This window comes from Calidris pugnax, unplaced genomic scaffold, assembly GCF_001431845.1.
Source record: "Calidris pugnax isolate Ruff unplaced genomic scaffold, ASM143184v1 scaffold161, whole genome shotgun sequence".
NCBI classification, from domain to species: domain Eukaryota; kingdom Metazoa; phylum Chordata; class Aves; order Charadriiformes; family Scolopacidae; genus Calidris; species Calidris pugnax.
In genome coordinates this window covers 801,276-825,669 of record NW_015090955.1, presented here as the reverse complement: position 1 = coordinate 825,669, position 24,394 = coordinate 801,276, and the positions used below count along the sequence as shown (strand labels likewise).

The 24,394-nt window shown below is 54.0% G+C and overlaps 3 protein-coding genes across 5 annotated transcripts in view; 1 reads left to right on the top strand and 2 right to left on the bottom strand.

Moving 5' to 3' along the window:
• DNAJC16 (DnaJ heat shock protein family (Hsp40) member C16) overlaps positions 1-9,312 on the bottom strand; it is an 18,193-nt gene extending 8,881 nt beyond the window's left edge. Inside the window, exons 1-7 of the mRNA XM_014952056.1 lie at positions 9,028-9,312; positions 7,519-7,585; positions 5,419-5,749; positions 3,794-3,978; positions 2,415-2,519; positions 1,111-1,269; positions 535-665 (exon numbers count right to left, since the gene is read on the bottom strand). Of these exons, the coding sequence (XP_014807542.1) occupies positions 535-665; positions 1,111-1,269; positions 2,415-2,519; positions 3,794-3,978; positions 5,419-5,749; positions 7,519-7,585; positions 9,028-9,194 (1,145 nt within the window). The 5' untranslated portion in view covers positions 9,195-9,312. The remainder of the gene's footprint in view (positions 1-534; positions 666-1,110; positions 1,270-2,414; positions 2,520-3,793; positions 3,979-5,418; positions 5,750-7,518; positions 7,586-9,027) is intronic.
• On the top strand, positions 8,744-24,394 carry CASP9 (caspase 9). Of its 3 annotated transcripts, none has more exons than XM_014952052.1 (10): positions 8,744-8,913; positions 10,982-11,201; positions 12,351-12,431; positions 12,763-12,794; positions 14,059-14,235; positions 17,657-17,746; positions 19,029-19,176; positions 19,579-19,758; positions 19,918-20,027; positions 23,811-24,394. In XM_014952052.1, exons 1-10 carry the CDS (start codon positions 8,782-8,784, stop codon positions 23,901-23,903), a joined length of 1,263 nt encoding a protein of 420 aa, XP_014807538.1. In that variant the 5' UTR covers positions 8,744-8,781; the 3' UTR covers positions 23,904-24,394. The 3 variants fall into 3 exon arrangements, with proteins under 3 accessions (XP_014807538.1, XP_014807539.1, XP_014807537.1); XM_014952053.1 differs by lacking the exons at positions 8,744-8,913; positions 12,763-12,794 and adding exons at positions 9,366-9,535; positions 13,039-13,070; XM_014952051.1 differs by lacking the exon at positions 8,744-8,913 and adding an exon at positions 9,366-9,535.
• The window catches only part of LOC106893819 (proton-associated sugar transporter A-like), a 32,208-nt gene continuing 22,988 nt past the window's right edge, over positions 15,175-24,394 (bottom strand). Inside the window, exon 12 of the transcript XR_001413167.1 lies at positions 15,175-16,035. The gene's annotated coding sequence lies outside the window, so the exon portion shown is untranslated. The remainder of the gene's footprint in view (positions 16,036-24,394) is intronic.

Sequence of the window (24,394 nt, the reverse complement as noted above, 5' to 3'; positions counted from 1 at the left end):
TTGTGTGCAGGTCTGGAGCCCTCAATATAAGAAGGACATGGACCTGATGGAGAGGGTCCAGAGGAGGGCCACAAGGATGATCAGGGGGATGGAGCACCTCTGCTACGAGGACAGGCTGAGGGAGCTGGGGTTGTTCAGCCTGGAGAAAAGGAGGCTCCGGGGAGACCTAATAGCAGCCTTCCAGTACCTGAAGGGAGCCTACAGGAAGGCTGGGGAGAGCCTGTTTAGAAAGGCCTGCAGTGACAGGACGAGGGGAAATGGCTTCAAGCTGGAGGGGAACAGATTTAGATTGGAGATGAGGAGAGGGTTCTTCACTGTGAGGGTGGTGGAGCACTGGAACAGGTTGCCCAGGGAGGTGGTTGAGGCCCCATCCCTGGAGATATTCAAGGAGAGGCTCGATGAGGCCCTGGGCAACCTGGTCTAGTTGGGGGTGTCCCTGCTGACTGCGGGGGGGTGGGACTAAATGGCCTTTGGAGGTCCCTTCTGGCCTGGGCAATTCTATGATTCTATGACATGTGACCCGTGGAGCCTTACTTTCGCTGCCGGTGAGACTTCTTCACGGGACACAGCTCCTGGAAGAGCCTCTGGTTGGTGAGTCTGGCCACCATGAGGAACTTATTCTGGGAAAGGAAGTCGTCAATGAGCTGCTTCTTCATCTCTCGTGCCTGGAGAGGACAAAGCAAGCCGAGGTGAGTACTGAGCAGGGTGAGGAGAGTGAAGCTGCTGCACGTGACGTTCTCATCTGGAGCCTGGGGAAGGCTGCCAGCCGTCACGGTCCTCACTGAGATGTTTGGAGGCCTCAAGACTGAGGCTCAACGAGGCCCTGGGCAACCTGGTCTAGTTGGGGGTGTCCCTGCTGACTGCGGGGGGGTTGGACTAGATGGCCTTTGGAGGTCCCTTCCAGCCTGGGCAATTCTATGATTCTATGAAGCCACCTGCAGCCCACCCTCAAGAGGACAGATGCCACAGCCTACAGAGCACCCTCCCTCCTAAATGATCGTGCTCTGCTGCAGCCTGAGTTTCTGCTGAGACCGACCCCTCATCACAAGCTGGGTCTGAAACCCCTCAGCGTGCATCTCACCTAAGCTCTCCGAGAGGACTGAGCAATACCTGCACAACATCAGCGGGCTTGTCGATGTTCTCCTTGAAGATCATCATGGTGGGGGTGTAGACATTGATGTTGTACTGACTGGACAACTCCTCGGTGCCCCGGAGGCCGACGTACACGTACCCAAAGGACAAGTACTCTCGGTAGGCGAAGGCCGTCAGCTGGAGGGGAACAAATCACCAGGGTGTGTTTACGTTAGAGACCAAGCAACATTTTTCTCCCCCTCGAGTGCCTGTGGCAGCTTTGCTTTGAGAACACCACCTCCCGCTGTTGAAATGTCACTGGGCACGCGCTGCAGGAGGCAAGAGCCCTTCCTCTCTCCCTCTGCATTCTCTTAGTCATCCTCCCGGGAGCCTCGACGGAGCCACAGCTTTATTTTACAACCTGACATTTCGCAGGGTAGCAGGCGTTTCTTAGGAAACAGGGCTTTCCGGTAACCCAAAGCAGATGTGCCCCAAAAATCCCTCCTTACCCATAAAGGTTAACACCTGCCTCTGCTGCCGCTACCTCCGGAACCCACCCGCACCTTCCACTAAGGGCACATTCGTGGTGGGACAAAGAAAATCTCCTTGTGAAGTCCCTCATCTGGCCGTGCCATTTCGACTGACACAAATCAACTTAGAAGAGGTCAATAGTATTTAGAGGCATCGGTCTGCCTCTGCTCACAGCAGCAGGTCTTGGGAGGTGATTCTGCCCCTCTACTCTGCACTCCTGAGACCCCACCTGGAGCTCTGTGTCCAGCTTTGGAGTCCTCAGCACAGAAAGGACATGAACCAGCTGAACAGGTCCAGTGGAGGGCCACCAAGATGATCAGAGGGATGGAGCACCTCTCCTATGAAGACAGGCTGAGGGAGCTGGGATTGTTCAGCCTGGAGAAGAGGAGGCTCCGGGGAGACCTTATAGCGGCCTTTCAATACCTGAAGGGTGCCTATAGAAGAGCTGGGGAGGGACTCTTTGCCAGGAAGGGTAATGATAGGACAAGGGGAAACAGTTTTAAATTGGAAGAAAAAAGATTCAGATTAGATCTCAGGAGGAAATTTTTTACTCTGAGGGTGGTGAGACACTGGAACAGGTTGCCCAGGGAAGCCGTGGATGCCCCATCCCTGGAGGGGTTCAAGGCCAGGCTGGATGTGGCCTTGAGCAACCTGCTCTGGTGGGAGGTGTCCCTGCCCAGGGCAGGGGGGTTGGAACTCGATGATCTTTGAGGTCCCTTCCAACCCAAACCATTCTATGATTCTATGATCTTCTCTTGGAACAGCTGGATTTATCAGTAAATCAAAGAACACGGCGACAGAAATCACATTACCTTGTATAATAAGGGCACAACTGGCATATGATCAAATAGAAGGACGTGGGGCTTGTTTTCTTTCTTCCAGTTGGAGAGGAAGCGGATGTAGTTTTTATCTGTAATCTTTAAATAGAACCAGCGCGTTAGTTCAGCCTCTGAGCCCTCAGACACACACCACGCTGTGGGATTCGGCGTCTGAAAGAGCTGCCAAGGTGTTGGAGAAAGCAGACTCTGGGGGTTTGTCTTTCCAACTGGTATGACTGATGGGTCCTCTTTTGATACAGGAGATTAATTAAAACCATCAGTCTTGCCCCCCACCACCCCTCTGAGCTAGTGCATCCCCTGCCAATGCTGATGCCACTTTGGTTCTTGGAACTGTTCATTGGGGCTGTAAGCTTTACATAGAGTGGGAAGCCAAGGGTTAACAGGCACCTGTGGGCTCCATCAAACCTGCTCTTTTTCAGCTTCGGTACCTCCTTGACCTAGAGGAAGGAGGTAGAAGGGAGATCACAGCTGGTTTAGGGACCCACAGGCAGGGAAGCAGGCTCCAGGCTCTGCTTTTTAGGACTGCCTGGTTGCAGGAGGTGAAATGGCTGCTTTAGCCATGAAAAGGGACCACAGACCCTGTTTTTGGGGTGAAAACTCAAATACTCGGAGGGCAGCAAGTCAAAGTCTATCAGGAAGAGCAGCCCTTGCTGAAGACACCAGGGAAAAAGGAGATGAGGTGAACAAGGCTCCAGGTAGAGGCAGGTGAGAGCCCTACAGGGGCTGACCAGGGGAGGTGGGTGCTTTAGGGCTCTGCCAAAAAAACCCAATTTTTTTATCTAATAGGAGGTTTATGTATAACTTTGACAGGGCTCGCACTGCTGGCTCCAGTTTGAAAGGTCTGAATCAGAACTGGACCAAACAAAACAGCGGGTCTCTTTGTGGGTGAGTTTTAGCAGACAATACCTACAAGTTAGTGAGCAGCCCTTAATTTGCTGGATGAAACCCTGAGAGAGGAGAAATGACATGAAATCCAGCAGGCAGGTAGGGCAGGCTCACCGATTCCTAACCTGGGGGGTAGCTTTTGGACAGTTTTGGGGTGTAATAACTCGGAGAAGATCAGGCACACAAAGTTGGTGGGGTAACCCCATAGTGGTGTGATTAACCCTTTGGAAAGGGGAAGCGGTAGGAGCTGCATCACATGATGGTCTCCACCAGCTCTGGGGTTTGAAGCTGTAATTACAGCTCCCAAAACACCTCTCTTCACCAGCCTTGGTCGGATCTTCTCACATTTGTGACACAGATCAGCTCGGGGGCTGAATTAAACAGATGAGGCACCAAAGCAGCTGAGGAGAGATGAACACCCAGACAGGCAGGAGAAGCAGCACGTTGACACTCTTACTAGAGCCTACCTTTTCCACGAGGTTGCCCGGCAGAAGGTTCTCCACGAATTGCCGCAGGTTCTCTCGAAGGACGGCGTTGTGGAAGAAGGTTATTTTCCCGTTGATGAGCCCCAGCAGGGAGGGGGTGCTGTGTGCACCCAGGTGGTGGGCGAGGCGCCTTTCGTACCCAGCGTGAACCACCCCGATTCCCACTCCTGGAAAAGGAGAAGTGGGTTCAATGCAAAAGACTCACCTGCAATCCAAAAAGTCTAAGAGAAAACCCAGGTTGAAGACCTGTTCCTTTGCCCAGCACTCTGCTACCAAGTAATTTATTGGACTGTCCCTCCTAACTCTCTACATTCCTCCCTTCACAGAATCACAGGATCTTCTAGGTTGGAAGGGACCTTAAAGATCATCTTGTCCAACCGTCAACCTAACTGACAAAAATTGTATTTAAAAAAATTGTATTTAAAACTCACAGCTTTATGGAGGGGGAAAGAAAGAATGCACTGTCCCTTTTTTAATCCTGTCCACTGATATTTCACGTGCTACATAGAACCTCAAAGAGGACAATCTTAGTAAGTGGGAACTACATTGTCTTTGTCTCCTGCTGTCTGTTGAATTTATGTTTTTCTGGAAATGCATATAGAAAACATCTGCAGGGAAAAAGCAGGAAGCTGGGGATGGAAGGGCAAGTACAAAATACCTCCTTGGCATCCAAACGTGTTCAATAAGTCAAAGTTCAGGCAAAACTGAACTGTAGGGTAGTGGCCCTCAAGTCGTGCCGCAGGGATCTTGCTCAGCAAAGCCACCCAAGTGCAGGACGAAGAGCAAGACAGCATTTTTGCTGGTGGCCTCAACTCGTGGCAGCACGGTCAGCCCTTGGCCACGCCAACATTTATGATCATCAACATCAGACTAAACCACTAAACAACAGGAGAAAAGGCATCTTGCCTTTGTGATTGTGTCCAGATCTGGGCACCTCAATACAAGAGAGATCTGGAGGTGCTGGAGCGAGTGCAGAGGAGGGCAACGAAGCTGGTGAGGGGGCTGGAAAACAAATCGTATGAGGAGCGGCTGAGGGAGTTGGGACTGTTTAGTGTGAGGAAGAGGAGGCTGAGGGGAGACCTCATCACTCTCTACAACTACTTGAAAGGACACTGTAGAGAGGTTGGTGCTGGTCTCTTCTCACAGGTAATTAGTGACAGAACGAGAGGGAACGGCTTCAAGCTCCAACAGGGGAGGTTTAGATTGAACATTAGGAAGGAATTTTTCACCGAAAGAGTGGTCGGGCATTGGAACAGGCTGCCCAGGGAGGGGGTGGAGTCCCCATCCCTGGCTGTGTTTAAGGGCCGTTTAGATGCAGTGCTGAGGGACATGGTGTAGGGGAGGACTTTGTAGAGTAGGGGAGATGGTTGGACTCGATGATCCCAAGGGTCTCTTCCAACCTCAATGATTCTATGATCTACAGGACTAGGTTTTTTTTTTCCTCATTTCTAACATATAGCCTCATCAATTGGGGTGTTAGTAACACACAGGAAAGCATTAAGAGAAATCCCTGAGGAAATTTAGGGATTAAACACAGTCTTCCAAAGCTGAAGGCAACCCCTCGCTGGGTGAGGGATGTGCCCAGCCCTAAATGGCCTCGTCCTTACCCAGCGCCTCCAATTCCTGAGCGACTTCCTTCCACACAGGCTCGATGTGGATGCAGCTGAAACACCAGTCGGAGGTTATTTTGATGAGGTAAGGTTTCTTGAAACTGTCTGGCACGATTTCGTTGACGTAGTGGGAAAAATGGAGCAAATACTTCTCGTCGGAGGTGTCGCGCCTCTCGGAATTAAAGGGGAAATGGAAGAAGGACTCGTCAAAATAGAAGCCTTCGTGGAAGTGGTGGAACTGGCGATGCTGGTGCTGAGAGTAGCCCTGGCTTTCCCCGGCGTCTCCGTAGCGATCGAAGTTTGCCCTCTTCTCCTCGTTGGAGAGAATCTGGGGAGTGGGTGATAGAAGAACAGAATCACACACAGAATCTTCTAGGTTGGAAGGGACCTTAAAGATCATCTTGTCCAACCGTCAACCTAACTGACAAGAATAGACACCCACACAACAAACAAGGAGCATCATCACTAAACCCTATCTCCCAGCACTACATCAACCCCTCTTTTGAACACCTCCAGGGATGGGGCCTCAACCACCTCCCTGGGCAGCCCATTCCAAGGGCTGAGAACCCTTTCCGTGAAAAAATTTTTCCTAATATCCAGCCTGAACCTCCCCTGGTGTAACTTGAGGCCATTTCCTCTTGTCCTGTCGCCTGTGACTTGGGAGAAGAGACCGACCCCCCCTGGCTACACCCTCCTTTCAGAGAGTTGGAGGGAGCAAGGTCTCCCCTCAGCCTCCTCTTCTCCAGGCTGAACACCCCCAGCTCCCTCAGCCTCTCCTCATAAGACTTATTCTCCAGACCCCTCACCAGCTTTGTTGCCCTTCTCTGGACCCTGTAACTGTGAGGGAGAACTGCCCTGACCATAATCCCTTAGTAAGGAACTGCAGCTGGATAAGGACGGGCTCCAGGGGATGGCGCACCCTTTGTTGCGCATCAGAGGCATAAATATTCTGGAAAAGGGAACTATCACATCACATCCATGCTTGTTTGTGATAAATCAGGGTAAAAATAGGCAAAGCCCAAAGGAAAGAAGCCTGTAAATCAACTGTGGTACCCATTTCTGACGCCAATTGCTCCTCAAGCCTGAGCATCACACCATCTGAGCATGAACACTCCTTTCTGGAGCAGCCTCTGCTGGTGTCTGAACACTGAGCGTGTTCTAAGCGCATCGGAAAGCGCCACAAGTTTTACTGAGCACCCAGGCGCCCCACAGAGAAACTGCATATTTTTTTTTTTGGCTGGGAGATGATGATTTGCTTTATTTCTGCGGGCTCAGCTGGCTTGCCAGGGAAGTGCCGGGTCAGCCGCCGCAAACTGGGGCAGCCGATTTCAGGAGCGATGCGCAAATAACTACTTGCACAAAGAATAATTTGAAGGGACTAAAGCCCTGCGGTGACTAACGTTGTTTACATCATCCCCAAAATACTTCTGTGTAAGTGTGACACAGCCACGGCGGCCTCCTTTCTGGAGCAGCCTCTGCTGGTGTCTGAACACTGAGCGTTTTCTCAGCGCATCGGAAAGCGCCACAAGTTTTACTGAGCACCCAGGCGCCCCACAGAGAAACTGCATATTTTTTTTTTTGGCTGGGAGATGATGATTTGCTTTATTTCTGCGGGCTCAGCTGGCTTGCCAGGGAAGTGCCGGGTCAGCCGCCGCAAACTGGGGCAGCCGATTTCAGGAGCGATGCGCAAATAACTACTTGCACAAAGAATAATTTGAAGGGACTAAAGCCCTGCGGTGACTAACGTTGTTTACATCATCCCCAAAATACTTCTGTGTAAGTGTGACACAGCCACGGCGGCCACCCAGCTGTGTGGGGCTCAGTGAGTACCTGCTTCTCCCTCCTTTAAGGCTTTTTAGCATGAACAGAGTGGATCTGTAGCCAAATATTCACAACAGAGGCCACACTGGTGTCACCCAGGGGCTCTCTGTTGAAAAAAGCTCAACTTTTCTGGTGGGTAGTGTCCTCCCCCACGGAGTCAAGCACCTTTCCTAGGCAGCTGTATGCAGAAAAAACACAAACCCCAGTATGGAAAAATAAGGTGACTTAACTTTGATCTGAATGACAGCACGAGTTTAGCAAGAAGAGCTGTGTTACCTCGTAGGCCTTGCTAATCTGGATGAATTTGTCTTCCGCTCCTGGGTCCTTGTTTTTGTCAGGGTGCCTATGAGGCAGAACCGGAGGAAAAAAAGGGGTCAGCAGTTCCCCGGGGGGGGCACAGTGAGCTGTTAGCATCCCTTCAGTCAGGGCATGTGGCAGCAGCCCAAGGCTGAGATGGGATTTTACACCCAGGACGTGCTCTCCCTTCCCAAACCCCATCCCAAAACGCAGCACCAGGACATGTGCCATGTGCCTGCAGACCTGTCCCTCCATCCAATCTGTCACAAACAGCCCCAGCCCAGGATGAGGGAGAGTGAATCTTCCTGCTACAGCCATGCATCCCTCAGCTCCTGCCCTACATATTTCCCATATTTCTTCCTGTAAAACCCCTCCCACCACAGCCCTCGGTGATGTCTCGGCTCCAAAAGCTCTGGGTGAGGCTAATTTCCAAGGTAATGCCTCAAACCTGCTCCCTGGTCCACACCACCGAGGTGGGGGGCACAACATTTGTTGGTCCAACGCATTTGGATCCCAGGGCACAGGGGCTGAGTTGCCCTCATGCATCGAGGTATCAAACTCTGAGATCCCGGTGTTTTCAAGGTCCCCAGCCGAGTCAGGGAGAACTTTTCACCCCATATCCAGCCCACGGGAGGGTTTTACAGCCCCGATTGCTGGCGTGAAGGTGCCTGCTGGGTTTCAGAGTGACCCCTGGGCCGTGAGGAAGACCCGGAGACCTAATGCCACCACCCGGTAGCCCTGCCTGTTCCTCGGAGCCCAGCAGGCCTGGGGCTCTGTCAACCGAGAGGACGCCCCAACCGGTACCGTGTGTCCGGTGCTTGGGGAGAGGGGATGGGAGCCCGGGGGGTCGGAAAGGAGACACGTACCATTCCCGGGCGAGCCGCTTGTAGGCCTTCTTGATGTCGGCCTGGCTGGAGCTCCGGCCGACCCCCAGGACGCGGTCCGGGTCGAAATCCCCCGCCGCGGCCTGCGCTCCCAGGGCGGCCAACAGCAAAGCGGCGGCCCAAGCCAGGCCCGCCCGGCCTAGCTCCATGGCTCCGGGCGGGACAGAGCAGCGGGGGAGGCCCCACGGGCTGGACACCGGGCGCTGAAGGGACCGGCGGGGGCCGCGGACAGGCCGCCCTCACCCACCCTGCGCCGCCGCTTCCGGCGCGCCCGCCCCGCCGTCACCATAGAGACGGGCGCCGCTTCCGGTCACCGAGAGGAGGAGGCCAGAGCGGCGGCGGCGGCGGAGGCTCCGCCATGGAGGAAACGCAACGGCGGGCCCTGCGGCGCGGGCGGGCCCGGCTGGTGGCGGAGCTGAGGGTGGCGCCGCTCTGGGACCCGCTGGAGGACAGAGGCCTCTTCACCCGCACCATGGTGGAAGAGCTGCAGGTTGGGCCGGGGGCGGGCACACCGGGTCTCCCTCAGCACCGGGGCGGGGGAGGGGGGGCGGCCCCGTATCCTCTCAGCCACGGTGATGAGGCCTAAGAGAGGCCTGACACGTACCATTCCCGGGCGAGCCGCTTGTAGGCCTTCTTGATGTCGGCCTGGCTGGAGCTCCGGCCGACCCCCAGGACGCGGTACGGGTCGAAATCCCCCGCCGCGGCCTGCGCTCCCAGGGCGGCCAACAGCAAAGCGGCGGCCCAAGCCAGGCCCGCCCGGCCTAGCTCCATGGCTCCGGGCGGGACAGAGCAGCGGGGGAGGCCCCACGGGCTGGACACCGGGCGCTGAAGGGACCGGCGGGGGCCGCGGACAGGCCGCCCTCACCCACCCTGCGCCGCCGCTTCCGGCGCGCCCGCCCCGCCGTCACCATAGAGACGGGCGCCGCTTCCGGTCACCGAGAGGAGGAGGCCAGAGCGGCGGCGGCGGCGGAGGCTCCGCCATGGAGGAAACGCAACGGCGGGCCCTGCGGCGCGGGCGGGCCCGGCTGGTGGCGGAGCTGAGGGTGGCGCCGCTCTGGGACCCGCTGGAGGACAGAGGCCTCTTCACCCGCACCATGGTGGAAGAGCTGCAGGTTGGGCCGGGGGCGGGCACACCGGGTCTCCCTCAGCACCGGGGCGGGGGAGGGGGGGCGGCCCCGTATCCTCTCAGCCACGGTGATGAGGCCTAAGAGAGGCCTCCGTGTCCCCTCAGCCTCGGTGACAGGTCTGGGGGCTGGCCCCCGTGTCCCCTCACCCTGTTGACAGGCCCAAGGGAGGGCCCTGTGTCCCCTCAGCCCCAGTGACAGGCCTTCAGGGTAGCCCCTGTGTCCTATCAGGCTTGGGGATTGGCCACCATGTCCCCTCACCCCAGTAACAGGCCCACTGGAGGCTCTAGTGTCCCCTCAGCCCCAGTGACAGGCCTTCAGGGTAGCCCCTGTGTCCTATCAGGCTTGGGGATTGGCCACCATGTCCCCTCACCCCAGTAACAGGCCCACTGGAGGCTCTAGTGTCCCCTCAGCCCCAGTGACAGGCCAAAGGGGTGGCCCCTCTGTCTGCTCAGCTCCAGTGACAGGCCCAAGGGAGGGCCCCGTGTCCCCTCAGCCTCGGTGACAGGTCTGGGGGCTGGCCCCCGTGTCCCCTCAGCCCCAGTGACAGGCCTAAGGGAGGGCCCCGTGTCCCCCTCAGCCCCAAGGGAGGCCTCCCTGTGTCCCCTCCGCCCCAGTGACAGGCTTCCAGGGTAGCCCCTGTGTCCTCTCGGGCTTGGGGGTTGGCCACCATGTCCCCTCACCCCAGTAACCCACTGGAGGCTCTAGTGTCCCCTCAGCTCTGGTGACAGGTCTGGGGACTGACCTCCATGTCCCCTCACCCTGTTGACAGAGAGGGAGGCTCCTGTGTCCCCTCAGCCCAGTGACAGGCCTGAGGGTTGGCCTCCTGTCTCCTCTCAGGCTCCCATATCCTCTCATCCCAGTGACAGGGTCAAGGGAGGGCCCCATGTCCCCTCACTCTGGCCTAGGAAGTGGTCTGTGTCCCTTCCCACCCCAGGCCCTGCAGGTAGGAGGTGTAAGACTCCCCCCACCCACCTTGTCCCTTCTCATCCCCTGCCCCAGCCAGTCCAGGCATGGAGCTTTCTCCTCGGGTCCCCATCCTGAGCCGGTGACAGGCTCAAGGAGCCCCCATTTCCCCTCTCTCTTACTGGTGACAGGCCTGGGGGTGTCTTACCTTGTCCCACACACCGGTGAGAGCCTAGAGGTGCCTGTTCATCCCCTGGGGACAGGCTGGGGGTGCTCTCTCCTCCCTCTCCCCCCGAGCCCCATGGTGAGGGCAGCAGGGCTGTGTGGTTGGAGGGCATCAGGACTGGGGTTCAGTGGCTACCAGAGATCTCCATGACTGTGTCCACTGGGTCTCAGTCTTGTTTGCCCCGTGTAGATGTGCTCGCTGTGGATCCCCTCGTTTCCCCTCTCTGGGTGCTGGTCAGAAGGTTGGGCAGATGGTGTGCCTTGGCTTGGGGTGATGTTGGCTTGGGCTTTCCTCCTCTGCAGAGCGCCGGCAGCCGAGGAGACCAAGCCCGGCAGCTGGTCATCGACCTGGAGACTCGAGGAAAACAGGCTTTTCCCCTATTCCTCTCGATCCTGAGGGACACCGGGCAGGGAGACCTCGCAGACATGCTGATGAAGGAATGCCAGTGCCCACTGGTGCCGCCGCAGCTGGCAGAGCTGAGGCCTGTTGAGCTGGAGTTACGTGGAAAAAAACATAATAAAAGTAAGTGTTGAGGGTGCAGCTGGTTTTTGGGCAAACAGCAGCAGGGAGGGTGGCAGCTGGGATCGCTCTCGCCGTGGATAATAGTCCATGGAGTCCTGATTTTTATTATCCTGGAGCCTGGAGAGGTGACTGCAGAGCTGCGGGGAGAATGTCGTGCTTTCCAGTAGTGGAAATTTATAAGCTCAGGCTCTTTGCTCGTGGTGTTAGGAACTTCCTTCTCTGTGTCTTTGCACGCAATCTGGAAATCCTGAAAATGGATTTTGCCACGTCCTCACCACCTTGCACTCTGCTGAGTCTGTGCACAGATCCAGCTCGTGCAGTTGTACGGAGAAACTGGAGCCTGTTGAGCCCTGGGAAGGTGTTATGGTTTGAGAAAACCCTAACAATCTATTGTCATTTAGACAATTATTCCACCACCCGATGACCCCTTCCCACACGGAAAGGGGAATTGGAGAACACAAAGAAACACAAGGGTTGAAATATATTTAATAGACTAAGACTAAATAATTAGCAATAATACTAAAGAACCAGTATTAATCCCAATACTGATATAAGATATACAAGAATTATACTCAGCCAATTCTCTCAGCAGGAAGCTGTGCACTGCCAGCAGTGGACAACAAATGTTGGACACTGAGTGCAATGGTTTCAGGAGGAAGGGAAGGGCTCAGGGCTCCAGCACTGGAGCATGGAGTTGTCTGGACCCACCACCATCAAGGGAGAGAGAGCTCCACAGCAAACTTTTCTAATTTATATTGAATGTGACATTCACGGTATGAAATAATCCTGTTGGCAGCCTGGGTCAAACGCCCAGGCCTTGCTCCTCCTTGTCCCTGCACCTGGCAAGGCTCAAAAACACTAAGGCCTTGAATCCCACAGAGCCTGGCTGGCTATAAAGTCAATATTTTCACAAATTCAGACACTAGAGTCTCCTAGAAGTGCAATTTTCCCCAGCATTAGAAGAAAAGTTAGTCCTGTGTCTCTCAACCCAGGACAAAAGGGGAAAATAGACGTGATGTATCATGCCCTCACAGCAGGGTCCCTGCCACAGGCGACTCGGTTCAGGTCCTGAGGAGCCCGGGTTGGTTACTTGCAGAGTGGAATAAGAACGGGGAGAAGGTGGGACCCATCTGTGCTGTGTCCTTACAGATGTGAACTTGCCAGAACGTTTGTCCATCCCGGTCCAAGTCGAGAGCGAAAGACCTCGAACACCTCCAGCACCAGCCCTGGGTAAGCCACGTCCTAACATCTGGTGGGGTGGAAAAGGGAATTTGTTGGTGTTGCTGATAAGTCACGGGGGACGGGGTGGGATTAGTGTTAATTCCAGGAGGAAGGGGTATAACATCTCACTGTGGAGTGTGGAGAGCTAAATACTGTGTCTCTGGTGTGTGTTGCAGGTCTGGCTGTTGAGAAGAGGTGGGGTGGAAAAGGGAATTTGTTGGTGTTGCTGATAAGTCACGGGGGACGGGGTGGGATTAGTGTTAATTCCAGGAGGAAGGGGTATAACATCTCACTGTGGAGTGTGGAGAGCTAAATACTGTGTCTCTGGTGTGTGTTGCAGGTCTGGCTGTTGAGAAGAGGAACCGTGATCTGGTAGGTGTTTGTTTAGGCCCAAAGTGTTCCCTATTAAGCCAAAGCTCCGTGCCTTGTGAGTGGCTGCCACAAAATAGCCCCGCCACGTCCTAACATCTGGTGGGGTGGAAAAGGGAATTTGTTGGTGTTGCCGATGCGTCACGGGGGACAGGGTGGGATTAGTGTTAATTCCAGGAGGAAGGGGTATAACATCTCACTGTGGAGTGTGGAGAGCTAAATACTGTGTCTCTGGTGTGTGTTGCAGGTCTGGCTGTTGAGAAGAGGAACCGTGATCTGGTAGGTGTTTGTTTAGGTCCAGAGTGTTCCCTATTAAGCCAAAGCTCTGTGCCTTGTGAGTGGCGACCACAAAATAGCCCTGGGACAGCCGGTCCTTGCTTTGTGTTATCTGAGGGGTCACTCTGAGGCTGACACTGCTGTAACGGGGCCGATCGCCTCGGAGCAGGTCAATCATTAGCCAGCCCCTCCTTAAGATCACCGCAGCTGTAACACAAATGACATAACATGGCATTAAAGCTTGTGCTTAAACGGTTTCCCAGTAATCATTAGCCAGCCCCTCCTTAAGATCACCCACAAATGACATAACAAGGCATTAAAGCTTGTGCTTAAACAGTTTCCCAGGAAGGCAACTGGTAATTTCCGAAGGCACCAAGTCGTGTGCTGTCTGTGAAGCGACGTTTAGACTTTGTAATTGTAGTGTTGGGGAGCAGAAGGCAGGAAAACAGTAAGGAAGTTGTGCAGCCTGCTCTGGCGTGTTGGGAGATGCACAGGGAAGTGATTGTTGTGGAAATGTCTGGAGTTTCCTCACCTGTGGGTGTCGTGAGGAGGGGATGGTTTGGCTGTGGCCGCACGAGGCTCGTGGCCGTATCAGTGCAGGTTTTTGGGTAGCTCTCATAAAATTCCTGTATTTGTCTTTTCAATGGTAAAGCTGAGTCTCCAGGAGATTTCTCTCTTGGCTCCTTGTGTGGGCTTTCGTGAGGAGGTTTGATGAAGATGCCTGACAAATCTCAGGGAAACTTCAGCTTTCCATTGGAGATGCTGCAGGGAAAGAAGGGGTCAGTTTTCTGCCCACGAGCTCCCCAGTTTGGGAGGTTTTGTGTTCCCCAGCTGCTGATAACAATGTGTACTGTTGTGCACCTCTAGTCCCAGAGAAAGGAAAAAGCTGTGAAAGGAGCTGCTTTAAGGACTTGTTGGTGTTCTGTCCCACTGGATTAGCCAGCAAGCGCTCCAATTTAGAGGGTGTGTAATTGCAGCTTGTCCCTGCCAGGTTTACGAGCTGAAAGCAGACCCGTGCGGACACTGCCTGATCCTCAACAACGTCGACTTCAGCAGGGACTCGGATCTGTCGACTCGAGTCGGCTCCAACGTGGACTGCAAGAAGCTGGAGAAGCGCTTCAAGTCCTTGAGCTTCGACGTCCTGACTCGGCAGAATCTCAAAGCTCAGGTGAGGGACGAGAAGGGATCCCCCAGAAGCCGTGGGAGTGCCTTATGGGACGTCCCCCCATGTTGCAAGCACCCGAAAACCCTACCCTGCACTGCACAGAGAAATTACCAACCGCTCACTTCCTCTTATTTTATTGCCATGTTGCGACTGCAGGAGGAGGAAGGACTTTGTATGTTTTCACCCTTTTGCCTGAAGTTTGATTCCTGGTTGGGATTTGTAGGGAGGCTGTATTTCTGTGCTGTTTCTGACACTCTGTGTCGTGCGTGGCTGGGGGTGAGATTAGTCCCTCTGGGCAGTTCTCAGAGTGGCGCCAGCAGTGGACAACAAATGTTGGACACTGAGTGCAATGGTTTCAGGAGGAAGGGAAGGGCTCAGGGCTCCAGCACTGGAGCATGGAGTTGTCTGGACCCACCACCATCAAGGGAGAGAGAGCTCTGCAGCAAACTTTTCTAATTTATATTGAATGTGACATTCACGGTATGAAATAATCCTGTTGGCAGCCTGGGTCAAACGCCCAGGCCTTGCTCCTCCTTGTCCCTGCACCTGGCAAGGCTCAAAAACACTAAGGCCTTGAATCCCACAGAGCCTGGCTGGCTATAAAGTCAATATTTTCACAAATTCAGACACTAGAGTCTCCTAGAAGTGCAATTTTCCCCAGCATTAGAAGAAAAGTTAGTCCTGTGTCTCTCAACCCAGGACAAAAGGGGAAAATAGACGTGATGTATCATGCCCTCACAGCAGGGTCCCTGCCACAGGCGACTCGGTTCAGGTCCTGAGGAGCCCGGGTTGGTTACTTGCAGAGTGGAATAAGAACGGGGAGAAGGTGGGACCCATCTGTGCTGTGTCCTTACAGATGTGAACTTGCCAGAACGTTTGTCCATCCCGGTCCAAGTCGAGAGCGAAAGACCTCAAACACCTCCAGCACCAGCCCTGGGTAAGCCACGTCCTAACATCTGGTGGGGTGGAAAAGGGAATTTGTTGGTGTTGCCGATGCGTCACGGGGGACAGGGTGGGATTAGTGTTAATTCCAGGAGGAAGGGGTATAACATCTCACTGTGGAGTGTGGAGAGCTAAATACTGTGTCTCTGGTGTGTGTTGCAGGTCTGGCTGTTGAGAAGAGGAACCGTGATCTGGTAGGTGTTTGTTTAGGTCCAGAGTGTTCCCTATTAAGCCAAAGCTCTGTGCCTTGTGAGTGGCGACCACAAAATAGCCCTGGGACAGCCGGTCCTTGCTTTGTGTTATCTGAGGGGTCACTCTGAGGCTGACACTGCTGTAACGGGGCCGATCGCCTCGGAGCAGGTCAATCATTAGCCAGCCCCTCCTTAAGATCACCCACAAATGACATAACAAGGCATTAAAGCTTGTGCTTAAACAGTTTCCCAGGAAGGCAACTGGTAATTTCCGAAGGCACCAAGTCGTGTGCTGTCTGTGAAGCGACGTTTAGACTTTGTAATTGTAGTGTTGGGGAGCAGAAGGCAGGAAAACAGTAAGGAAGTTGTGCAGCCTGCTCTGGCGTGTTGGGAGATGCACAGGGAAGTGATTGTTGTGGAAATGTCTGGAGTTTCCTCACCTGTGGGTGTCGTGAGGAGGGGATGGTTTGGCTGTGGCCGCACGAGGCTCGTGGCCGTATCAGTGCAGGTTTTTGGGTAGCTCTCATAAAATTCCTGTATTTGTCTTTTCAATGGTAAAGCTGAGTCTCCAGGAGATTTCTCTCTTGGCTCCTTGTGTGGGCTTTCGTGAGGAGGTTTGATGAAGATGCCTGACAAATCTCAGGGAAACTTCAGCTTTCCATTGGAGATGCTGCAGGGAAAGAAGGGGTCAGTTTTCTGCCCACGAGCTCCCCAGTTTGGGAGGTTTTGTGTTCCCCAGCTGCTGATAACAATGTGTACTGTTGTGCACCTCTAGTCCCAGAGAAAGGAAAAAGCTGTGAAAGGAGCTGCTTTAAGGACTTGTTGGTGTTCTGTCCCACTGGATTAGCCAGCAAGCGCTCCAATTTAGAGGGTGTGTAATTGCAGCTTGTCCCTGCCAGGTTTACGAGCTGAAAGCAGACCCGTGCGGACACTGCCTGATCCTCAACAACGTCGACTTCAGCAGGGACTCGGATCTGTCGACTCGAGTCGGCTCCAACGTGGACTGCAAGAAGCTGGAGAAGCGCTTCAAGTCCTTGAGCTTCGACGTCCTGACTCGGCAGAATCTCAAAGCTCAGGTGAGGGACGAGAAGGGATCCCCCAGAAGCCATGGGAGCGCCTTATGGGACGTACCCCCATGTTGCAAGCACCCAAAAGCCCTACCCTGCACTGCACAGAGAAATTACCAACCGCTCACTTCCTCTTATTTTATTGCCATGTTGCGACTGCAGGAGGAGGAAGGACTTTGTATGTTTTCACCCTTTTGCCTGAAGTTTGATTCCTGGTTGGGATTTGTAGGGAGGCTGTATTTCTGTGCTGTTTCTGACACTCTGTGTCGTGCGTGGCTGGGGGTGAGATTAGTCCCTCTGGGCAGTTCTCAGAGTGGCTCAATCACCCGGAGCAGCCACTGGAAGTAGCTCAAGGTTCTCTGCTCACCCACCAGCCCCTCATCAGAAACAGAGCATTTCAGTGGTTAAGTCAAACCCTGCTGCCTGCCGGCGGCTTGGGCAGCCCCAGACGTGTTGGGACAGGGGAGCTGAACAGCCCCTGTGCCGCCCAGCTCATTGGCTTTTCACACCCACGTCATCTGTCAAACTCAAGTGGGTTTTTTGTGCAGAAAAATGCATCCACAAAACCGTGGAATAACTGTGGTCGGATGGGACCGCAGGAGATCCAGCCCCCGGCTCAAAGCAGGGCTTCTCAAGGGTGGGCTGAGGGAGGAGGGAACCAGACTCTTTTCAGTAGTTGCCAGTGAGAAGACAAGGGGCAACGGGCACAAGTTGGAACATAAAGGGTTCCACTTGAATATGAGGAAGAACTTTTTCACAGTGAAGGTGACGGAGCCCTGGAACAGGCTGCCCAGGGAGGGTGTGGAGTCCCCTTCTTTGGAGATTTTCAAGCCCCACCTGGATGCTCCTGAGTAACATGCTCTGACAAGCTCTGGGTGGTCCTGCTTTGGCAGGGGAGTTGGACTAGATGATCTCTATGGTCCCTTCCAACTCTAAAAATTCAGTGAAATGTGTTTTGGTCTGCGTTGCTGTGCTGTAACGAATGCAGTGAGGAGAGAAATGTGTGTAATTAAAGCCACCAGTGTTAAATACGGGTTAATACTCACTGTCTGCTGATGGGTTTTGCTGTCTGTATGTGGGGTGCGTGTTACCCTGTGGCAGAGAGAGGTCCACTGGATCCTTCTGAGCAGTGGAGCCGTGACAGACAGATAAGAGCAGGGCCCAGCAGCGCTCCGGGGCCGAGGGACGACGTCAAAAGCTCTGACTGGGATGTTTTCTCTGCAGGAAATGGTTTCAGAGCTGCAGAAGCTGGCGCAGCAGGACCACGGCGCCTTGGACTGCTGCATCGTGGTCATCCTTTCCCATGGGTGTCAGGTGGGTTCATGGCGCCTCTCCCTCTGCTCGTTAGGCAGGGTGCCCATGTGGGAAGGGGTTAATTCCCCTTGTCTCTCACGTGCAGGGTGGGAGGGAAGTGGTTTGTCATCGTGACCGATCTGATGTCGTGGTAGGATGCAAAGAGTTACTCTCGTATCTGGGTTAAAGAAAACAGCAGCTTTTCCAGTGTAGTCTGAGCCGGTGTTGCCTGTGGACAAGTGTTCTCCGTTTTGGAAGTTGAGGTGTAGAATTTGGAAGGGAATCATAGAATCACTGAGGTTGGAAGAGACCCTTGGGATCATCAAGTCCAACCATCTCCCCTACTCTACAAAGTCCTCCCCTACACCATGTCCCTCAGCACTGCATCTAAACGGCCCTTAAACACAGCCAGGGATGGGGACTCCACCCCCTCCCTGGGCAGCCTGTTCCAATGCCCGACCACTCTTTCGGTGAAAAATTCCTTCCTAATGTTCAATCTAAACCTCCCCTGTTGGAGCTTGAAGCCGTTCCCTCTCGTTCTGTCACTAATTACCTGTGAGAAGAGACCAGCACCAACCTCTCTACAGTGTCCTTTCAAGTAGTTGTAGAGAGTGATGAGGTCTCCCCTCAGCCTCCTCTTCCTCAAACTAAACAGCCCCAGCTCCCTCAGCCGCTCCTCATACGATTTGTTTTCCAGCCCCCTCCCCAGCTTCGTTGCCCTCCTCTGCACTCGCTCCAGCACCTCCAGATCTCTCTTGTATTGAGGTGCCCAAAACTGGCCCCAATCCTCCAGGTGTGGCCTCCCCAGTGCTGAGTACACAATCACAATCACCTCCCTACTTCTGCTGGTCACGCTATTTTTGATACAAGCCAGATGGGAATGATGGGTGGGAGCGCAGGGAGGTCGCGCTGATCCTCATGCCGTGGTCCTTTAGTCCTTCATGTTTCTCTGGCTCTGCTGGGGGAGATGCTATTAGTGGTAAAGCCTCTTTATTGCAAGTCAGAGGCCTCGAAGAATGAGGAGAGGAGGATGTCAGGAAAACCATGTGTTATGTGTCCATTGTCCCAGAGGATGAAGGACCCTGGTGCTGGAGGAGGCAGGGTAGGAGCTGATGACAGGACGAGTCAGATTGATGGGTTTTAGAGTGTTTCAGATGTCTCCCAGGCATCCCCTTGGGCACAAATGTGAGGAAATGAGATTTGTTCTGGTAACTTCAGGCTACAAAGCACCCGATGGGAAGCGGGCTCCCTCGGAACCGGCCTCCCCTTCCGCATTACTACCTCCTGGATTTTCCTCTTGCAGACGAGCCATAATCAGTTTCCCGGAGGCGTTTACGGAACGGATGGAAAACCCATTCCAATAGAAAAGATTGTGAACTATTTCAATGGGTCCAATTGCCCGAGTTTGAGAGGAAAACCCAAACTCTTCTTCATCCAGGCCTGTGGTGGAGGTGAATCTTTGTTTTAGCTCCCAAAGGGAGTCAGCTGTTGGGCGTAAGCAGGCTTCAGAGATGTGGTTAGGCTTTGAGTTCTTGTTCCTTTTTTGTTTGTTGCCCGTTTCTCCGGCTCTCTTCTCCTACTCTGGGCCACACATTCTCACTGCTCACGTGGGTTGAGTGTAAGGACTTGGGTGCGAGCCTCTCGTAGGAGAAACACAGACCAAGGGCTTTCATATGAATCACCTGAAGGCTCTGATTCAACCAGTGCAGCCCAAGGGCCAAAAAGCTTTCTTTTGTTGGAGGGCCTTTATTTTTTTACGTGTTTTTTTCATCTTTTCTCAATGAAGGATGTATGATCGTTGAGTGCTTGGGTAAGATGAACATCAGGGATTGTCTTGTTGTGGCTTTTTGCAGAACAAAGAGATCGAGGCTTTGTAGTGGACTGTGATTCCCCTGGGGATGAAGCTCCTGGAGGTGCTTTGGAGTCGGACGCGACTCCTTTTCGGGCTCCGGTGGGTGGCACGGACGAGCCCGATGCTGTAGCCAGTTTGCCCACGCCCAGCGACATCCTGGTCTCCTACTCCACTTTTCCAGGTGAGAGACACTGCACAAAGAAGGGGAAGTAGCAGAAAAGGTCAGAGCTTCATGGCCAAAGTCAGGGGTGGTTATGGCTCCACTGGGAGCAGCAGTAACTCAGTGAGACGAGAACAGAAGTCCAGCTTTAGCAGTGATGTTCTCGTTCTTTCTCTGAAGGCTTCGTCTCCTGGAGAGACGCCTCGAGCGGCTCGTGGTACGTGGAAACACTGGACAGGGTGCTGGAGCAATACGCCCATACAGAAGACCTGCTCAGCATGTTGCTGCGGGTAAATGTCTTTTAATTCTGCTTTTTGGAGTCACGGTGAAGGAAATAGTCAGAGGTGCAGCCACAGCACTTCCTCAGCGTGCGGTGCCACGGCAACTGTTGATTTCAAGGGAGTAGCACGAGACCCTCGTGCTAGAATGGTTTGGGTTGGAAGGGACCTTAAAGCCCCTCCAGTGCCACCCCCTGCCCTGGGCAGGGACACCTCCCACCAGCCCAGGTTGCTCCAAGCCCCCTCCAACCTGGCCTTGAACCCCTCCAGGGATGGGGCAGCCACAGCTTCTCTGGGCAACCTGGGCCAGGCTCTCACCACCCTCACACCAAACAAGTTCTTCCCCACCGGTGAAAAATTCCTTCCTAATGTTCAATCTAAACCTCCCCTGTTGGAGCTTGAAGCCGTTCCCTCTCGTTCTGTCACTAATTACCTGTGAGAAGAGACCAGCACCAACCTCTCTACAGTGTCCTTTCAAGTAGTTGTAGAGAGTGATGAGGTCTCCCCTCAGCCTCCTCTTCTTCATACTAAACAGCCCCAGCTCCTTCAGCCGCTCTTCATATGATTTGTCTTCTAGGCCACTCACCAGCTTCGTTGCCCTCCTCTGCACTCGCTCCAGCACCTCCAGATCTCTCTTGTATTGAGGTGCCCAAAACTGGACACAATACTCCAGGTGTGGCCTCCCCAGTGCTGAGTACACAATCACAATCACCTCCCTACTTCTGCTGGTCACACTATTTTTGGTACAAGCCAGATGGGAATGATGGGTGGGAGCGCAGGGAGGTCGCGCTGATCCTCATGCCGTGGTCCTTTAGTCCTTCATGTTTCTCTGGCTCTGCTGGGGGAGATGCTATTAGTGGTAAAGCCTCTTTATTGCAAGTCAGAGGCCTCGAAGAATGAGGAGAGGAGGATGTCAGGAAAACCATGTGTTATGTGTCCATTGTCCCAGAGGATGAAGGACCCTGGTGCTGGAGGAGGCAGGGTAGGAGCTGATGACAGGACGAGTCAGATTGATGGGTTTTAGAGTGTTTCAGAAGTCTCCCAGGCATCCCCTTGGGCACAAATGTGAGGAAATGAGATTTGTTCTGGTAACTTCAGGCTACAAAGCACCCGATGGGAAGCGGGCTCCCTCGGAACCGGCCTCCCCTTCCGCATTACTACCTCCTGGATTTTCCTCTTGCAGACGAGCCATAATCAGTTTCCCGGAGGCGTTTACGGAACGGATGGAAAACCCATTCCAATAGAAAAGATTGTGAACTATTTCAATGGGTCCAATTGCCCGAGTTTGAGAGGAAAACCCAAACTCTTCTTCATCCAGGCCTGTGGTGGAGGTGAATCTTTGTTTTAGCTCCCAAAGGGAGTCAGCTGTTGGGCGTAAGCAGGCTTCAGAGCTGTGGTTAGGCTTTGAGTTCTTGTTCCTTTTTTGTTTGTTGCCCGTTTCTCCGGCTCTCTTCTCCTACTCTGGGCCACACATTCTCACTGCTCACGTGGGTTGAGTGTAAGGACTTGGGTGCGAGCCTCTCGTAGGAGAAACACAGACCAAGGGCTTTCATATGAATCACCTGAAGGCTCTGATTCAACCAGTGCAGCCCAAGGGCCAAAAAGCTTTCTTTTGTTGGAGGGCCTTTATTTTTTTACGTGTTTTTTTCATCTTTTCTCAATGAAGGATGTATGATCGTTGAGTGCTTGGGTAAGATGAACATCAGGGATTGTCTTGTTGTGGCTTTTTGCAGAACAAAGAGATCGAGGCTTTGTAGTGGACTGTGATTCCCCTGGGGATGAAGCTCCTGGAGGTGCTTTGGAGTCGGACGCGACTCCTTTTCGGGCTCCGGTGGGTGGCACGGACGAGCCCGATGCTGTAGCCAGTTTGCCCACGCCCAGCGACATCCTGGTCTCCTACTCCACTTTTCCAGGTGAGAGACACTGCACAAAGAAGGGGAAGTAGCAGAAAAGGTCAGAGCTTCGTGGCCAAAGGCAGGGGTGGTTACGGCTCCACTGGGAGCGGCAGTAACTCGGTGAGATGAGAGCAGAAGCCTGGCTTTAGCGGTGACGTTCTTGTTCTTTCTCTGAAGGCTTTGTCTCCTGGAGAGACGCCTCGAGCGGCTCGTGGTACGTGGAAACGCTGGACAGGGTGCTGGAGCAATACGCCCATACAGAAGACCTGCTCAGCATGTTGCTGCGGGTAAATGTCTTTTAATTCTGCTTTTTGGAGTCACGGTGAAGGAAATAGTCAGAGGTGCAGCCACAGCACTTCCTCAGCGTGCGGTGCCACGGCAACTGGCTTTTTGCAGAACAAAGAGATCGAGGCTTTGTAGTGGACTGTGATTCCCCTGGGGATGAAGCTCCTGGAGGTGCTTTGGAGTCGGACGCGACTCCTTTTCGGGCTCCGGTGGGTGGCACGGACGAGCCCGACGCCGTAGCCAGTTTGCCCACGCCCAGCGACATCCTGGTCTCCTACTCCACTTTTCCAGGTGAGAGACACTGCACAAAGAAGGGGAAGTAGCAGAAAAGGTCAGAGCTTCGTGGCCAAAGGCAGGGGTGGTTACGGCTCCACTGGGAGCGGCAGTAACTCGGTGAGATGAGAGCAGAAGCCTGGCTTTAGCGGTGACGTTCTTGTTCTTTCTCTGAAGGCTTTGTCTCCTGGAGAGACGCCTCGAGCGGCTCGTGGTACGTGGAAACGCTGGACAGGGTGCTGGAGCAATACGCCCATACAGAAGACCTGCTCAGCATGTTGCTGCGGGTAAATGTCTTTTATTTCTGCTCTTTGGAGTCACGGTGAAGGAAATAGTCAGAGGTGCAGTCACAGCGCTTCCTCAGCGCGCGGTGGCACGGCAGCTCTTGATTTTGAGGAAGTAGCTGGCACTCACTGCAAGGGAAGGGACCTTGGGGTAATCATAGAACAGTTTGTCACGGTGAAGGAAATAGTCAGAGGTGCAGCCACAGCACTTCCTCAGCGTGCGGTGCCACGGCAACTGTTGATTTCAAGGGAGTAGCACGAGACCCTCGTGCTAGAATGGTTTGGGTTGGAAGGGACCTTAAAGCCCCTCCAGTGCCACCCCCTGCCCTGGGCAGGGACACCTCCCACCAGCCCAGGTTGCTCCAAGCCCCCTCCAACCTGGCCTTGAACCCCTCCAGGGATGGGGCAGCCACAGCTTCTCTGGGCAACCTGGGCCAGGCTCTCACCACCCTCACACCAAACAAGTTCTTCCCCACATCTCAGCTCCATCTCCCCTCTTTCAGTGTCAAACCCTTTCCCCTCCTCCTATGGCTCCCCTCCCTGATCCAGAGTCCCTCCCCAGCTTTCCTGAAGCCACTTGAGGGACTGGAAGGGGCTCAAAGGTCTCCCCGGAGCCTTCTCTTCTCCAGGCTGAACCCCCCCAACTCTCTCAGCCCCCCCTCCCAGCAGAGGGGCTCCAGCCCTCCCAGCATCTCCGCGGCCCTCTGCTGGACCCATTCCACCAGGTCCATGTCCTTCAAATGACAGGCTTCTCTTGAAGAAGGAGGGTGGAAAGGGAATGAGCTTTTAAGTAAAGACCTGAAGGGAAAGAGGAGTTTGGGGCTTACGCCGAGGAGCACCCACCGGAGGCAGTGGGGTGTGCTGGTATGGCCAGGGTTTCTTTAAAACCATTCTCCCATGAATGCCATGTCTTTTTGCTGTCAAAACCATCTCATTTTAGGAGATCTGCTTGCCGTCCCCTCCCACAGCCCCATCCCCTGTCCTTGCCACCGTGCTTCCCGTGAGAGATCGCGCCCCTGACACATCCCACTCCTCAACCCCTCTCCTTCTCTTCCCAGGTGGCCGACGCCGTCTCTGCCAAGGGGAGGTACAAACAGATCCCAGGCTGTTTCAACTTTCTCCGTAAAAAATTCTTCTTCACCTGCAAATGACCTGTGGGCTCCGAGGTCCCCGCCAAGCGGGACGGATGAAGTCTGCGCCCGCCGCGACTCGGCGTCGATGCTCCCGGTGGCCTTTGTCTGTCTGTCTGTCTTGAGATGTTTGTCTTGAGAAACCTGATCTGTGAACGCTGTTCTTGCTGTGAAATGGGGAAGCGGTGGAGCCTGGTGCTGCACCAAGGGGGAAGTGTTGGGGATGGAGCCAGGACGGGTGAAGGAATCCCCTTTGCCAGGGCACGTGCCAGCCCCGAGCCTCCGTGTTTGTGGAGGAGAGTGGCTCATTGCAACGCGGTTGCGCTCGGCCTCCTCGTATTTTTGTATGATGATGGTGATGTTTGTGTCCTTTCTGCCTGTACGACCCAGTGATGGAGCCAGGGTCTGGTGCTTGTGTGGAATTGTGTGATTTTTGCAATCGATATTTTCCAATCGATATTTTGCATTCGATATTTTTCACTTTCTCAATAAAACGCAGTGAAAAATGGAAA